At 36.1% G+C, this 17,500-nt stretch overlaps 1 protein-coding gene across 3 annotated transcripts in view; it reads right to left on the bottom strand.

Moving 5' to 3' along the window:
• LOC137645739 (uncharacterized) overlaps positions 1-17,500 on the bottom strand; it is a 542,683-nt gene that overhangs the window by 285,442 nt on the left and 239,741 nt on the right. For all 3 annotated transcript variants that reach the window (XR_011045344.1, XM_068378638.1, XM_068378637.1), the window contains exon 2: positions 17,320-17,430. Coding sequence is in view for 2 of the 3 variants with exons in the window: in XM_068378638.1 (XP_068234739.1) it covers positions 17,320-17,430 (111 nt within the window). In the remaining variant the exon portion in view is untranslated. The remainder of the gene's footprint in view (positions 1-17,319; positions 17,431-17,500) is intronic.

The following is a 17,500-nucleotide window of genomic DNA, read 5'->3' as shown; positions in this document are numbered from 1 at the left end:
TTTAGCTCCCAATATCCTTCTGAGGGCTTTCTCAAATCTACTAAATCTATTGGAAATTATTTCATTGTTATACCATGACTTATGTCCATAGAGTAACACCGATCTCACTAAACTGATATATCATAGTCTAATTTTTATATGTAATTACAGGCAATTTGATTTCAAAATTTTACATAACCTAGCAATTATCTGATTCGCTTTTTTCAATATTTCACTAAACTCTAATTCTAAAGACCCTGTACTGGAGATCTTAGTTCCTGAACACTTAAATGATTCTACCTCATTAATCCTTTCTCCTTCCAATGATATTTCATCTTCCATTGCTTACTCCCTTCTCATCAACTCAGTCTTTCTTCCATTTATCTTCACCCCAAACTCGTGTGATATTTCATGTATTCTGGTAAGCAAGCATTGCCAATCGTGTGGTGTTCTGCTAGCAAGGACAGCTTCTTCAGCATACACTAGGTCTGCTAAATTCTTATCATCAAACCAGTCCAATCCTTCTCCACCATCACCGACTGCTCTACGCATTACGAAATCCATGAGGATGATAAACAACATAGGTAACAATACATTCCCTTAGAGTACTTCGCTGTTCACTGGAAATTCATTTGATAAGACTCCACTAACATCAACTTTGCCCTTGCTACGCTCATGAACAGACAATCAAATTCACATATTTCAAAGGAATTTCATAATAACGCAGGACTTTCCACAAAATTGACCGGTGCACACAAGGCTTTTTCAAGGACCACAAATGCCATACAAAGTGGATTTCTATACTCAACGCATTGCTGTATATGTCTCAAAGAAAATTTGGTGAGTGCAACTTCTACCTTTTCTAAATCCTGCTTGTTCATCTCTCAGCTTTTCTTAAATCTTTCTCTCCAGTCTCTCTAAATATGCATACTACATATTTTCATAACTGATGTAAGTGCTATGCCTCTTCAATTATTGCAATGGGTAAGGTTTCCATTTTTTTCCACTCTCACCAACAATCCTAACTCCCATTCACCAGGTTTTGCCTCTTCATGCCACATTCTACAAAATAATCTTGTAAGTAGTCTGAGAGTCACTTCATTTTCGGCCAGTATCATTTCAACAGTTACTCCATCGTATCCAGGCGCTTTCCATAACTTTAGATTTTTAAGGATAGCTTTTGACTTCAAACACATTGAATTCATTCATGAGCACATAGAGGTCTTCATCAGCTTCATGTATATCAATCAAATTATTCCCTTCATATCTCCTATTCATGAACTCGCTAGTGTTCCATATAAGGTTGTCTTTCCTCATCTTCTGTTATTATAACAGATCCATCTCTCATGTATATATATATATATATATATATATATATATATATATATATATATATATATATATATATATATATATATATATATATATACGCAGGAAGCTTAGAGCCAGTTTTGGGTATCTTTTGTATCCTCCATTAACAGTAGATTGATTGATTGATTGATTGAAAGTTTTCTGGCATCCTGACATCTAAGGTCATTGATGCCGGTAGCATTTATTATGCAGTATATGAAAAATAAGGGAATTCAATTATAACCATAAAAGTTAAGACGTCATTATAATAATTAAATAGTTTCCAGAAAACCTGCTTCTGAAACAAATCTAAAAATTCCGCTCGTATAGTAGGACACATCATGGCCAAGAATCTTGGCAAAGATGAACCTGCCATCCTCAACTCGAGCCTCAAACAGATATCTATTTCTTAAGTTAGTAAAATTAGGACATTCGGTCAACAAATGCCTCACTGTTAAAGATACTAAACAGTCCTTGCAATACGGTTGGTGTTGGCCCTTCAGCAGAAACTCGTGTGTCAACCGTCTGTGAACAATACGGAGACGACAAGGAGTCGTCTCCCATTTTCGGGGTATCATGTTATACCTCCAAGGTGATATGATATTTGTCACTTCCCTCATTTTATTGCCATTTAGACTATCCCAGTGTTGTTGCCATTTATTACAAACCAATTTCTTGATGTAACGTAGGAAATCATTACAGGGAATGGGATACCTCCTTGGTAGCAACTCAGATGCAGCATTCTTCGCCAGTAAATCTGCCTTCTCATTCCCAGACACACCTACATGTGTAAGGTATACATAATAAAATCCATGACCAAAGGGATCAATGGAGAAGTTAGGAGAGGAGTGTGGAAACGCCTGTCATAAACAGGATACGAAAGTCAATACTAAGCTAAATCTTTGCAAGGTAACATTTTGTATGAAGAGTAAACACAATACAAGCATCCCATGAGAAACAGTTGAGTGTCTCAACGGAACAAGATGGCTTCCGGTAGTAATGTTGTGTTATCATATTTATGTAAAATGCTGAGATAACTAATGAAACGTTATCCAAACTTGATATTTTTGTGAGTTCTTTCAAAATTGTCATACGGAATGGTCATCCGACCAAACCATCTATACTCCTGTGATGGAGCTACTAATAAACTGTTTTAAAGTTAACTTACCTAGACTTATTCAGAAGAAGTAATCTACAACTATATATCACATTGAAGAGACATGAGACAGAACTCTAATGTGTGTTTATAACAGTACCACACCAACAATTGGTGGCAGCGAATCAACTTCAACAACCAGAGAATCAACTTTAAGAACCAGCTATTTAAACTGTAATAATTAGCAGATACAACAGTAATGAAGCTACAATTCCAACGAAGTATCTACGTCTACCGAAGAAATGAACGCATCGAACATCAACTATAAATAGTATACAAACTGAGGAACTGGATCTTCAATCAACATCTTAAGAAGACGAAGGCATGGCATTCAACTTTATCAACGTTTATTAAACATTCAAGAATCATATCCAGGAAACAACACATTCAACAATACGACGGGATATCAAACCGAAAACATTCACCCAAACAGCTAAACTCTCGCAAACCAGAGAGAGAGGAAATGACGTCATCGCCCTTCGCCCATATATACTCAAAAGCTAAGTACATTTCTTTATTCATTCAGTTTTAGGCAGTGAAGTGTTGTTATCACGAGTCGATCGTCCATTATTGCTGGGGTGAGTTGTTTGCAAATCTTCATTTTTTCCTTCATTAAAGGAAACTGTATTCAACTTTGAATTCTCGTCTAGAATTTTTTTTTATATGTGCTAATTCCGTTTTCTTTCAGAAGTTCTCAGGAAATATCTTTATTTTAGTATCATTGTTTTTGGGGATTGTGTTATAATCTGCAACATATCTTTATTGTATAGTGCTTATGCGTTTACGCAGTGGACGTCTGTATTCATATAAAGATATTGATAGGATTGCAAGGAATCGTAGAGATAAAACAAAAAGTAAAGTAAACATGACACCTCCTGTAAATCCCGGACCAAGTAACCCCACCCCCGGACCGAGTAACCCCATCCCTGCTCCCGTAGTTACCCTACTAAGTGCTCGTTCAGCTATCCTTCCTTTTCAAGGTCAGGTCAATGGGTTCTTACCTCAGAATGTCGAGTCTTGGATTTCTTCCGTTGACGCTCACTTAAATGCTAAACATATCATAGACCCATTTGTACAATTGCAAGAAGCTAAAAGTTTTATAGACTTTTCTAAAGGGGATGCAAGTGCGTATCTGAGGGGAGTTTCTTTTCAAGAGGCAGTTGCATGGGACGATTTCAAAGTTAGGCTACGTGCGATCTATGGTGGTGAGGAAGCCTTAGATGTAGTTTTGACATTAAGAAATACACTTAATCAAGCCACTTTGACTCAGCTTCATGTTATAGAGAGAGTAGCTCTCATTGCCGATAGGCTTAATGAATATCAGGATATTTAAGGTAATTCCACTTGGCTTACTGGAGATAACATCGCCATGAAAGATTTCTTACGATTGATGTATTTAACTTGCATGACACTTATGTTGCCAGAAGCTTTAGTGCGGTGTTTTGATAAAAAGTTAACGCCCGAAAGTACAGAATTGGATGTATATAAACAGATAAAGAAACACATGTCAAAGTGTACTGATCTAGATCCCTTATTTACACAAGTTTTTGCAAAAAATGAAACTAAGCCACGACATGTAAACGTAGTTAATAATAGTCAAGTTGCAGGAATGACGTGTTATAATTGTAAACGTCAAGGTCACTTGATCGCAGACTGCAGAAGGCGATTCTGTTCGATACATAATAGTTCAACTCATATAGTCGATGCTACTCGAGTAATCAACAACAGAATCCTGGAAACACGCAGTCAATTCCACAGTCAATTCCCTATGGATATAAAAAGAAAAATCCTCAGTTCAATAAGAAGAAACAGCCAAACGTCAATGCAGTTCAAAATCAAAAACTAACAAATAGTGCTTCAAATACCTCTGATCCTGGGCCGTCTAGCCAGAACTCGCAAGGTCAGACTAATTTTCAGAATGTGCAGAGCAAAGCAAATACCACATAATTAACTCCAATGGGGAAGAGAGTGATGTTGGGTCATTCGTATCAACATTAGTATCAAATAATCCATTTAATGTTTTATCAGATCATTGAGAGGCAATAGATTTTCCTATGAAACACACGGCCGAATCAAATAAATCAGTGCAGGCTCCCGTAGATTTGCAACGAATTCACACAATAATAAGCCAAAATGAGTTACAACCAACATTATATGCTGTAAATTTAGAACATCGATCCTTTACATTATTTTTTTACTCTGATAGTCCACGTAATATCATGGATTTAAGGACACATCTTTTGTTATTTTCGAACTTCCCTATAGAGAAGTCCGGAGTAAGGCTCTCGGGTATACGAAATAATGAATTAAATGTAATAGGCGTAACTCATGTTCAGTACAAGGTCGGTAAGCGCACGTTTGCCAATACCTTTGTTGTTGTACAAAACATTGATATGTATCCAGCTGTAATTAGAGGATACCCGTCTATGAGCAATCAAAACATTATCTTAGCCCCTGCCAAACACGGCGTGTATATCAAAGGAAAATTTCATAAGTCTTCTAATACCTTAAAATCAGTTTTGGATAAAAAGGAAACGACAAATAAAACAGTGACGTACGTTGAAGAACCAATCACTTGTCTCATTAATAAAGAAATAATATATGCGACCCAACAGAATTCTCGTTCACCCGTAATATCATCTTGCACGCAATCTATCGAGCCGAACGTAACTTCGAATATAAAAGTGCGAGTAAAGAAAACGTTGCCGGGATCTGAAATATTAATCCTTTCCAACACTTTGAAAACTAACAGATTGTCCTCACACAAGCTATTTATACAGTCGGCTCACAACAACGTAATATTGAAGTCTGTAATCATTTACATACCACTTTAGTAATTCACAAAAATCAACATATCTTGGATGTAGAAATTTATAAACATCGTATTCTTACCGTCGCTGAAATCAATCACGCTCAATCAGTTGCGGACGAATCCCTTTTGCAATCTATTAAAAATAAAATCAACAAAGACATTCAAGAAGAGGATATTCAGCAGAAATTTTTTGGACTTTAAACTGAATATCATGATGTTTTTTCCACTACGGATGGATCCTTAGGAAAAACAGATGTGATCGAACATCAAATAAGGTTAAAGGACAAGCAGAAAATTATCTATGTACCCTCGTACAGACTCCCAATGAAATTCCAGAATGAGATAAATGATGAAGTAGGTAAAATGCTAGAAGAAGGAGTCATTAGGAAATAGAACAGCCCTTATAATTTTCCATTAATAGTTGTACCGAAAAAATATCGAACATGGCGTATCTGCGTAGATTTCCGTCGCCTAAATGAGGAAACGATCCCTGATCGATTCCCAGTGCCATGTACTGATGATATTTTATCTTTGTTAGGTCAGAATAAATATTTTACCAGTTTGGACTTACTTAAAGGCTTTCACCAGATATCATTAGAAGAAAATAGTATCCCATACACTGCCTTCAGCACAGCCAGGGGACATTATGAATTTTTGCGTATGCCTTTTGGTTTACATTGTGCTCCCATAACATTTACTAGAATGATTAACATAGTGTTTGGAGACTTGCTAGGGGATATATTGCATGCCTATATGGACGACCTTGTAAACTTTTCTAATACCTTAGAAGAACATCTACGTAAACTAGAACTAGTACTACAGAGACTAAGACAGCATAACTTAAGGGTAAAGATTAGTAAGTGTGAATTCTTCAAGACAAAATTAGTCTATTTAGGTTTTACGGTGTCTAGCCAAGGTCTTAAAGTAGTCCACGATAAGGTGTCGGCTATCCGTAACTTTCCGATACCTACTAATGTCAAGGGAATACAGCAATTTCTGTTGTGTAGTGGATATTACAAGTGCTTTATACGCAATTATTCAATAATAGCCGCTCCCCTAATTGATCTTACGAAGAAGAGCGTAGATTTCATATGGTCTGACCAGCATCAACAGGCGTTTAATACCTTGAAATATGAACTGTGTAATTCTCCTATCTTAAAATTTCCTGACTTTGGTAAGGAATTCTTCATTGCAACATACGCCTCAGACTTAGGAGTAGGTGGGGTATTGCTTCAGCAATATGACAAACAGTTTTTCCCAATAGCTTTTTATTCACGAAAACTAAGAACTTCCGAAAGTAAGTATGCAGTAATAGACAAGGAAGGGCTAGCTATTGTTAATTCACTAGTGCATTTTAAGTTCATAATATACGGTTATCCCGTCAAGGTTCTTACTGATCATAAACCCCTAACCGACTTCTTTAAAGACTTTAGTCACAGCCCCAAACAAACTCGGTGGCATATGATCATCCAAGACTTTGGTGCGAGAATCGGGTATTTACCAGGGAAAGCAAATATCATTGCTGATGCATTATCACGTAACCCCGTATCATCTTGTACGGAGCCATTAGCTGAATTAATAGATATATCAACATCCATGCCTATTGTTAAAACTGTATCTGAACAGGAAGATCTGAGCAGGAGTTCTGAATTATTACAGACTGAGCAAAGGATAGATCAGAAATTAGAAAAAATCATAAATGCTTTGGAAGGAAATCGTAAGGAAAAGGAATATATAAAGTATACACAGCAGAATTATATAATCAAGGACAATATTCTGTGTAGATCCGTGATAAGGAAAACCCGCAATACACCACATGTGACTAACGACCAGGTAGTGGTACCAATCTCACTTATATCCACTGTCCTAAATTGGTTGCCTGCAAATCCATTGCATGGACACCCGGGGTTCTCCATAATGTCACAGAAAGCCAAATCATTGTTTTATTGGCATACGATGCTTACAGATATAAAAAAACACATGGCTAATTGTCGCACTTGTCAGGAAAACAAATGGCACACGAAAACACCTGTCAGCCTAGGGGCTTATCCCGAGCCCAGTCAACCCTTTGAAAGGATACATTTAGATTTATTAACAGGATTTTACGAGTCAGACAGAGGAAATAAGCACCTCTTAGTAAAACTGCGATTGAATGCGCTAGGAAGTTTTACGAGTGTTACATTTGTAAACATGGAATTCCACACATGATAATCTCAGACTCGGGTGGAGAATTTAATAATCATTTCTTTAACTCATTGTGTGAATTCCTTAGCATAAAGAAAATCAATACCATGATCTATCACCCAGAGTCGAATGGGCTGGTGGAAAGAGCGAATAGGAAGGTTTTAAACATATTAAGATTAACACTAGGGGGACCAGACCCCAACTGGGATATTGCAATACCTGCGGTACTAAGTACTCTGAATCACTCATATCATGTATCAATTAAAATGTCCCTGCACGAGGCATTGTATGGTACCCTAGTTAGAACGCCTTTCCATGTATTAACGCCTACAACTAATTTATCAAATCCTTTAAAGGAATGTATAAATGCAAGCAAAAGTCATTTTGGTATCCTTCGAAAGAATTTAGAAGAATCACAAATCATAATGAAAAGGAATCATGATAAAATAGCGAAGCCAACTAAAACATATACCGTGGGTGATAATGTATACATACAGGTAAATGTACGTAAAGGACTCAATTACAAACTAACACCTAGGTTTGAAGGCCCATTTAACATTTTGGAAACATTAACGGCCAATAGATTTAGAATTCAACACGTATCCCAACCCACTGATGAGAGAATTGTACCATTGGCTCACATAAGAAATTAAAATAAGAGAGAAGGAAGTGAGGGAAATTTTTTTTTATCTATGAAACTTATATTTGTTTGTTAACATTTTTTTTCTTCTTAATACAAGAGAAATTACATATATTTTTCTCGTTGCAGGTTTCCAAGATGAAGTTTTTATTGTTAGGAGCGATATTGATCGCTCAGACATTTTTCTCGTGTGGGAAGAGCTCTAAACCTAAAAGTATAGATTTTAAATATGGCACTATAGTAGAGAGAACAGAAGACGTTTTTATTACCGCAAGTAATATAGTTATAGAAGTACACATGCAAGCTATTTTTCTCCCAGAGAATGACGTCACAAGCTTAAAGAGCGACATTTCAAGGTTTGCTGCTTCATTAAATGAAATGCATAAGACATTTTCCTTTTAATACAGAGAGTTCGCTTGAACCGACAATGAGAGTGGCAGAAATACTTTCACAAGATTTGCAAAATAAGACTTACGAGGCAGAATCTTTGGCTCGTGACCTTCTGATGTGGACAGTACGACACACTAACCTTGAAAGACGTAACCCGTTTATTTTTGCTGCACTAAACATCTTTGGATCTGTTGCAAGTTTAGGCTTAGGGATTTCAAATTGTCTTAAAATCAGTAATCAAAATAAGAAAATAGAGTTGTTGGAACATGAAAATGAATTAGTTTTATCAGAACTAAGGAATCAGTTAACATCAATTAATCAAATTATGAGTTTGGTGAACGAACATTCTAGTAATATCAGTCAGATTATGGAAGTACAAGACTTACTGGTAATGTTAAAGTATTATAATTCAAAAAATAGATCATATCCATACTAAAATTGCACATTTCATTGAGAAATCAAAAGACTATGTGGAAGCTATTACGTTAGCAACTAAAGGTGTTCTCTCACCACATTTGTTGCCAATAAAAGACAACGTTAATTTTGGAGAACAGACGGGAGAAAATAGGCTATATTCCTTTGTTAGACACACATAGGTTAGAATTTTATTACAGCCTAATTACAGTAAGCATTGAAAATTACAGGATTATGATTACATTTCCCTTTGATTCTTCCGATGCCTGGAAATCATACAAGATATCACCATTCCCGACTTTCATGACAAATAACTCAAGCCGAGTAATATCCAGTTTGACAGGACACGTATTGATTTCCCCTGATAAGGAAACATATACGGTCATTAAAGACTTAGATAAATTAACTCACTGTTCATAAGCAATGAATAATAAAGTATGTACAGCTGACTCCTTTGAATTCCATAAAAAATCAATGGATTCATGCGAGTTAGGTATAGTGCTAAACGGTGCTCTCTCCCATACATATGAAAATTGTCTGTAAAAACTTTATCCCTTTGACGATAATAAGTTCAATTAAAGATTGAACAACGGCTCGTGGATACGATACGACAAGGCTGGCTTCAATGTATCATGCCCGGACGGATCCACGTCCTATTCCCAAATCTTCGTTGCACCAGATGGTTGCATCGGTACATCCACGAATTACACGGTACGAGGAATTAACACTATCATCAAAGAACGGGCCTACTTCGCAAATTTCACGTGGACCACTACAATCCCATCTTTACCTCTCCCATACAACGCACGAGTGGCTAAGCGGTTGATGAAATTAACCGAGATGGACCACCCGTCACCTACTTATGCAGATCTTCGTTTCAACGTGTTACTAGCATCAATCTGCGTTACGGTGATGATATTTATCGCCGTTAACATCTTTGTTTGGCGTAGGTTAGGGCAAAGACAGGTGGAGCTCAAGAGGAACGTTTTGCCGTGTCCAGACAACACTCCTTTATTTTTGAATAACTTTCAATTTAGAGCCATTTGAAATTGGCCATTTCATCCACTCGAAGGAGTAAAATTGTCTGGAAAAGTGAAGTGCACGAAAAGCAGTTAGTATGCTAGTAATATATAGTTGAAGAGACTCTAGGACATTTACATTTTAAAAACATTTAAAAAAAATAATAATAACATTTTTGGTCACCTAATAAAATATATAAGCTCTATATGTTAAAATAAAGTATCTTTGGGCATCTAATAAAATATATAAGCCCTATATATATATATATATATATATATATATATATATATATATATATATATATATATATATATATATATATATATATATATATATATATATATATATGTGTATATATATATATATATATATATATATATATATATATATATATATATATATATATATATATATATATATATATATATATATATACACGAAACCATGGTGCGTGTACGTACCAGGAATTTTTTTTTTGTGCACTGAAATTATATCTTTACCATGGTAACAAATATTCTTTATTAGTTACCGTATTATAATAATCTATATTTTTGACAAAGGTGATAACTATTCTTTAACAAGTTACCGAATCATATGTATATCAGTTTTTTGGGGGGTACCATATAATCATTTGCTAGCAATGTACCATATAATAATCTGTATTTTCCATGCATTTTTCTTTGTTTTTGACAATATCCGTTAGGTATGTATTTTTTTCTAAATGTACCTATTTGAACATTCGTCCTTAATCACTTGTTTATGGCTAAAGTTTAAAAAAAAAAAATATATATATATATATATATATATATATATATATATATATATATATATATATATATATATATATATATATATATATATATCCAGTCACACTCCTAGAAATACATGTTTTTTAACGTAATTTTTATTGTTCAATTAATTGAAGGTAGTTGTCCGAGCTAATGTAAGGTATACATAATAAAATCCATGACCCAAGGGATCAATGGAGAAGTTAGGAGAGGACTGTGGGAACGCCATGTCATAAACAGGATACGAAAGTCAATACTAAGCCAAACCTGTGCAAGGTAACATTTTGTATGAAGAGTATACACAATACAAGCATCCCGTGAGAAACAGTTGAGTGTCTCAACGGAACAAGATGGCTTCCGGTAGTAATGTTGTGTTATCATACTTATGTAAAATGCTGAGATAACTAATGAAACGTTATCACCAACCTTGATATTTTTGTGAGTTCTTTCAAAATTGTCATACGGAATGGTCATCCGACCAAACCATCTATACTCCTGTGATAGAGCTACTAATAAACTGATTTAAAGTTAACTTACATAGACTTATTCAGAAGAAGTTACCTAAAACTATATATCACATTGAAGAGACATGAGACAGAACTCTAATGTGTGTTTATAACAGTACCACACCAACACATGTGCTGCAACCCAACAAAATCAAACTGTTATACCTCTCCGTCCAATAATAAAAAGCCATTCTAAAATCTTTAAAACTAGAGGGTTACTAGAATTAAAAACTTCTAAAGATTGAAGAACACTCCTTGCATCACTAAAAATTGTAAAATTACCCTCCTTTTCCATCGCTATTTTCTCAATAGCGGTTAGTATGCCATACAGTTCGGCAATAAATATGGAAGAAGTTAGAGGAAGTGCACCTCTACAATAAAAATCATTACTATGTACTCCAAATCCAATGCCAGCATCAGGTTTGGAGCCATCAGTATATATAAAAGTCGATCCCCTATGTTCTGCAACATGTTCCATAAAAAGAGACCTGGATTCTAAGTCATCATATTCTTCTTAACTCCAATAAAGTGATTATAAAAAGATATGTCAGGTAATTTCCATGGAGGCGTTGATGATACATTGAATGGAAGCCCCTTAATTCTAATTATATCCAGATTGTTTAATTATTGTTCCACCCAAACCCAAAAGGTTGAGGAGATTTTGGGAGCAACTCAAAGTAGGTTAAGTGACTTACAAGGCTTGCATTCTGAAAGGCTAAAGAATTAAGGAGTCTTTGCAATCTAAACCAATACCGAATAATAGAGGACATTCAGTAAAGGTCTAGAGGCAACTCCCCAGCATCAACAAGGAGACTTGTGATAGTTGAGGTTCTAAAGGCTCCTGTGGACAATCTAATACTAGCATGATGTATAGAATCTAATATTTTCAACCGGCTTGGGGTGGCTGAGGAGTATATTTCACATCCATAACTAATTTTGGAAAAACTAAAGGTCTTCTATAATTATACAATAGTATTGCAGTCTGCCCCCCCCCCCCCCCCCCATGATGTATGGGACAATATTTTTAAAAGATTCAGAGCCTCAAGACATTTAGCTTTTAATGCTTTAAGTGAAAAACCCATGTAAGCCTACAATCAAATATCAACCCTAAAAATTTAGCTTCACTTGCACATGAGGTCCATTGACCTTTGATGTATATATCCGGGTCTGGATGTACTCCCCGGATACGACAGAAATGGGCAATTGTAGTTTTACTTGTCAAGAACTTAAATCCATTCATATCGGCCCAATGGATAATTTTATCAATAGAGAGTTGTATTTTTCTCTCAACCATTGCCATTCTAGCTCCAGCAAATGATATGGAGAGATTATCCACAAATAAAGTTGAGAGAATATCCCAGGGAATGACTGAGGATATCCCATTAATTGCTAGTGCAAAGAGGATTACACTCAGCACACTCCCCTGAGGAACACCTTTTTCCTGGCATTTACTCTGTGATAGAGCTTTCCCAACTCTCACTTGGAAAACTCTATGTGAAAGAAATGACTGAATAAATAGTGGTAGCTCTCCTCTTAATCCAAACCGATGGATTCTTTTAAGTATACCATATCTCCATGTGGTATCATGCCTTTTCAAGAACAAAAAAGACTGTCACATGTTTGGAAGCAAACGCTTCACAAATGGAGGACTCAAGTCGTATCAGCACATCAGTTGTCAAGTGCATTTTACTGAATCCACATTGAATGGGTGATAAAATACCGTTCTTTTCAAGGTACCATATCAGTCTTACATTGACCATCTTCTCATGATTTTGCACAAACAAGATGTTAATGCAATTGGCCTATAATTTGCTGCTAAAAACTTGTCCTTAACGGGTTTTAAAAAGGCTAAAATAATGGCTAGTTCCCAAACACTTGGATAACTATGACCATGCCATATTCTATTAAAAATGCTTAAAATAAATAACTTTGTATTAAAAGGTACGTGTTTAATCATTGCATATGGAATTCCATTGGGTCCAGGGGCTGTATCGTTACACGTAGCAAGAGCAGAATCAAATTCTCTTTCAGTAAAAGGAGAATTGTATGACTCTTGCTTTCTTGTTGTGAAGTTTAAAACTTTCTTTTCTTCAATGCTCCTATACTGGGGACCAGGAACTGCTTCACACTTGCACGATACATTTGAAAAATGGTCAGCCAGGGCATTGCTAACTTCAGTTGCTCCAGTCATATATTGGCCATTTACCTTTAACACTGGTGGTGGGTTTGGGGTGAATTTGCCTGCTATCTTTTTGACTTTCCTCCACACACATGATGTTGGTGTTCTACTGTTAATGGAGGAAACAAATGACATCCAAGACTGGCACCTAGCTTCTTTCATGGCACGACGGGAACTGTGCTCTACATTTCTTGTATATGACTAAATTCTCCTCAGTACGGCGCATGCGCAATCGAGTTAATCGAGTTAGAGACTTTCTTGTGGCTCTGTACAGGGCACTTAGTTCTGATGACCACTAGGGGTCTGATCGTCGTCTGAATATCCCTGTTGTTTTGGGAATGGAATTCACTCCTGCTGTGTGAAGAGTTCCATTAAGTAAGTCTATGGCATCATCAATACTTTTAAACTGTTCTGCATTTCCTTCAATTTCACTTAACTCCCGAAATCTATTCCAGTCCGCCTTATCAAGATTCCATCGAGGCGATCTCTGTAAAGGTGGACCATTGTTGGTGTTTATAATGATTGGTGCATGATCACTATTATGCCAATCATCTAATGTTCTCCAATTAAAATCGAGAAGACAGTTAGAGCTTGCAACTGATAGGTCATTGCAGGACAAGGTACCCGTCTGAACATGAAAATGTGTGGGCTCTCCTGTATTAAGGAGCCCGACATCTTCATTCTCCAAAATTGATGATATAATATTACCCCTTGCGTTTGCCAAAACATCACCCCATAAAGGATGTCTACTATTAAGATCTCCTAGTAAGAGAAAAGGTTGTGAGAGTTGTTTAATCACCACTACTATATTATCATATGAGATGTTATCATTTGGAGGCAAGTAAAGAGAACAGATTGTGTATTTTCTCCCTATATCAATCTGTACAACCACTGCCTGCAGAGGAGTACAGATAGACAAAGATATTTGGGTAACATCTCGACGAACGTATAAAAGACTTCCCCCATGGCTCCCTGCTCGTTGATCATATGGTGTCCTATAGCTAACATACTCTCGAGGACAAGGAGTATTAGCATCGAGCTTGCTTTCTTGTAGACATACTGTTATAGGGGAGTGCTCACATATGAGGAGCTTGAGTTGTTCATATTTCGCCCTTAAACCCTGGCAATTCAATTGCAGAATGGAGGAAAAAACTATGGTTTATTTTTTGGAAGACACCTTAGATGAAGTCTTCCCAGTGGCAATATTTGATCTAACAATATTTCCCGGTGGTATCTCTAGAGAGGATCTTGATATAGTGGGTTTTGTGTTCCGCTTTTTGTTTATGTCCTTTACATCTAATTGTTGAGGAGGATGGTGGACCTCAACTTGAATTTCTGATTGGTTCAATTTACCTTCTAGTTGATCAGAAACATCAGCAGACAAGATATCATATTTATTTGAAGTAGTGACTTTAATGTTTCTTATGGTAGGAGGCGAAAGAGATGGAGGTCTCTCTCTTTTTCGATTAAAAGGTTGTGATCTGTCAGGTTTTTACACAATCCCCACTACAGGTTCACCAGGTAAATTGGTTTCAAGTGGAACCTCCATCAGATCAGGAAAGGACACGGCCCGTGAGAGGTTTGTACTATTTAGAATCGGAGTAGTTGGCTTTTGATTAATTTTCAGATCTTTAAGTATCTGTTGATTTTTCTACAGTTTCTGGATATAGATTTTCGATGGGACTTTCAACCTCTTTAACTACTTTTATTTGTTTCTTTATCTTAGATGTAGAAATATAATTTTCGTCTGTGTGGTTTGGCAAGTTTTTCTACAGAACGATTGAAAAAGGTTGCCCTAGTCTTATCTGCTTTTCAAGAGCTCTTTTACGAGCCTCTTTAAAAGTAACCCTTTCCATGGTCCTAATGGCCTGATTTTCTTTTTCAAAAATAAACTTAACACAGCTTTTAGATGTAGCTGGGTGTGCTTCCCCACAATGTATGCAAGTAGGGTTTTCTATGCATACTCCATGACTACTTTTTCCACAGTTGGCACAAACAGCTGGCTTATTGTTTAGTTTTTCCTTACATTTCTGGCTTAAAAGGCCATACATTGGGCAATGATAACATCGCAATGGTAAAGGGATATATGGTTTTACCTTCAAAGATAGCCAACCAGCTTCTATAACATTTGGTAATCTGCCCATTGACAGTAGAACACCACCATCTTCTGTATGGAGGAAAATAAAAGAGATAGCAGGCAAATTCACCCCTAACTCACCACCAGTGTTGAGGGTGAATGATCAGTGTGTGACAGGAGCAACTGAGGTTAGCAATTCCCTGGCTTATCCTTTCTCAAATGTATCATGCAAGTGTGAAGCAGCTCCAGGTTACCAGTTTAAGAGCATTGAAGAAAAGAAAATATTAAATTTTGTAACATTAAGGGAAGTCATACAATTCTCTTTTTACTGAAAGAGAATTTGATTTCGCACTTGTTACGTGTAATGATACAGCCCCTGGACCCAGTGGATTTCCATATGCAATGATTAAACATGTACCTGTTAATACCAGTTTCAATAGAAAGACCCATTTTAGAGAGTAGTTTGTCGTTTGTGAGTTAGGTGATTAACCTGCTTGAGAATATCAAAGAGTATCACATCAGAAAGGAAATTTGCACTCTCCACTATCGGCACAATGAGAGTATACTTCGCAGATGGTCCACTCCATACCCTACCCAAAAAATAGCATCAAAACAGATATAGAGACATAGGTGTAAGCTGAGTCCGCCTGTTAGGACCGAGACCAGGAAACTATGGAATCATCCTCCCCATATCTGTAATGATGGCCTTCCGGCCAGAAGCCGAGGGTCCTGCCCCAAGCATTGGATCCCTGGATTCCAAAGACCCAACACTTGAGAATGGTTCGGCAAAAATGTCCAAACCATCTTTGGGATGGCTAAAATTATTCAATACTCTTACATATGGCTTTGAATGCAAATACCTCCCAACCGCAACACCTCCCATTCATCGAAGCAGGCAGCAATAACGGATGTAGAAACATCCAAGCCAGCTGCTATAATGGATGTAAACATCCACGCCAAAAAAAAAAATAAATAAAATAAATATATATGTCCATATATAATAAGGGAAATTTTTCTCAGAGTTGGGACAGCAACATGCAAGAAAGTTTATAAAATTAGGAGAAGGTCGAAATAATATAAAGAGAAAGAAAAAGATGAGAAAGATGAATTTAGATTCGAACTGGGGGAGCAATTCCCCCAAGTTCGAGAGCCCTCTTGCCTGTCATCAAATTTCAGCATGGGAATGATATGCCGTGCTGAAGCTCAATGACTTCATCAAGGCATTCTCTCATTAAGAGCAAATTAAAAAGTGATGTTATACATCACGTTATCTGGCAGTGGGTTGTTATACCTTGTTAACAGTCATTTGAATATATATATATATATATATATATATATATATATATATATATATATATATTTATATATATATATATATATATATATATATATATATATATATATATATATATATATATATATATATATATATATATATAGCCTATGTAAAGAGCGAAAGGGTTTGTATTAGGAGTTGGAACAAACTCAAATTGTAAAATACTAGAGCAAATGACATCATAATCGACGAGTATAATGAAAACGTATCCATACAATGCTACTTGTAATACAATGCCATATACTGTACTAAATAATACTATACTAAGGGGTGAGGCAACTGGAATGAAGAAAAATAGAGACTTTAATTTCCAAATGATAGACATCAACATGAACAAGCTTCAAGGTGGAAGCTTGAAGAGCCTCAGGTGAACTTCACTGAAAGAAATTTATCAAAATTCGACAAATCAATAACTTTTAAGGGGTGCAAATATGTCAAATTATAAATCTATAATAATTTTTAGTGTTATCATGCCTTGATCAACAAACCTTCCAATGTTCATAGGACATCCATTTTGCTGTCTTTATCAACCCAGATGAAGTTGCTATACTGCATCGAAGTGGCCTGACTTCAACCATCAAAATGTTTGATGGTTTAATCTGAAAGCAAAATTAATACAGTACATACATGTACAAATAAACAACCCAATGTCATGCTTAATCTTAACTG

This window comes from Palaemon carinicauda, chromosome 8, assembly GCF_036898095.1.
Source record: "Palaemon carinicauda isolate YSFRI2023 chromosome 8, ASM3689809v2, whole genome shotgun sequence".
Taxonomy (NCBI): Eukaryota; Metazoa; Arthropoda; class Malacostraca; order Decapoda; family Palaemonidae; genus Palaemon; species Palaemon carinicauda.
The sequence above is the reverse complement of the archived record's forward strand: the minus strand, read 5'-3'. Positions and strand labels throughout refer to the sequence as shown.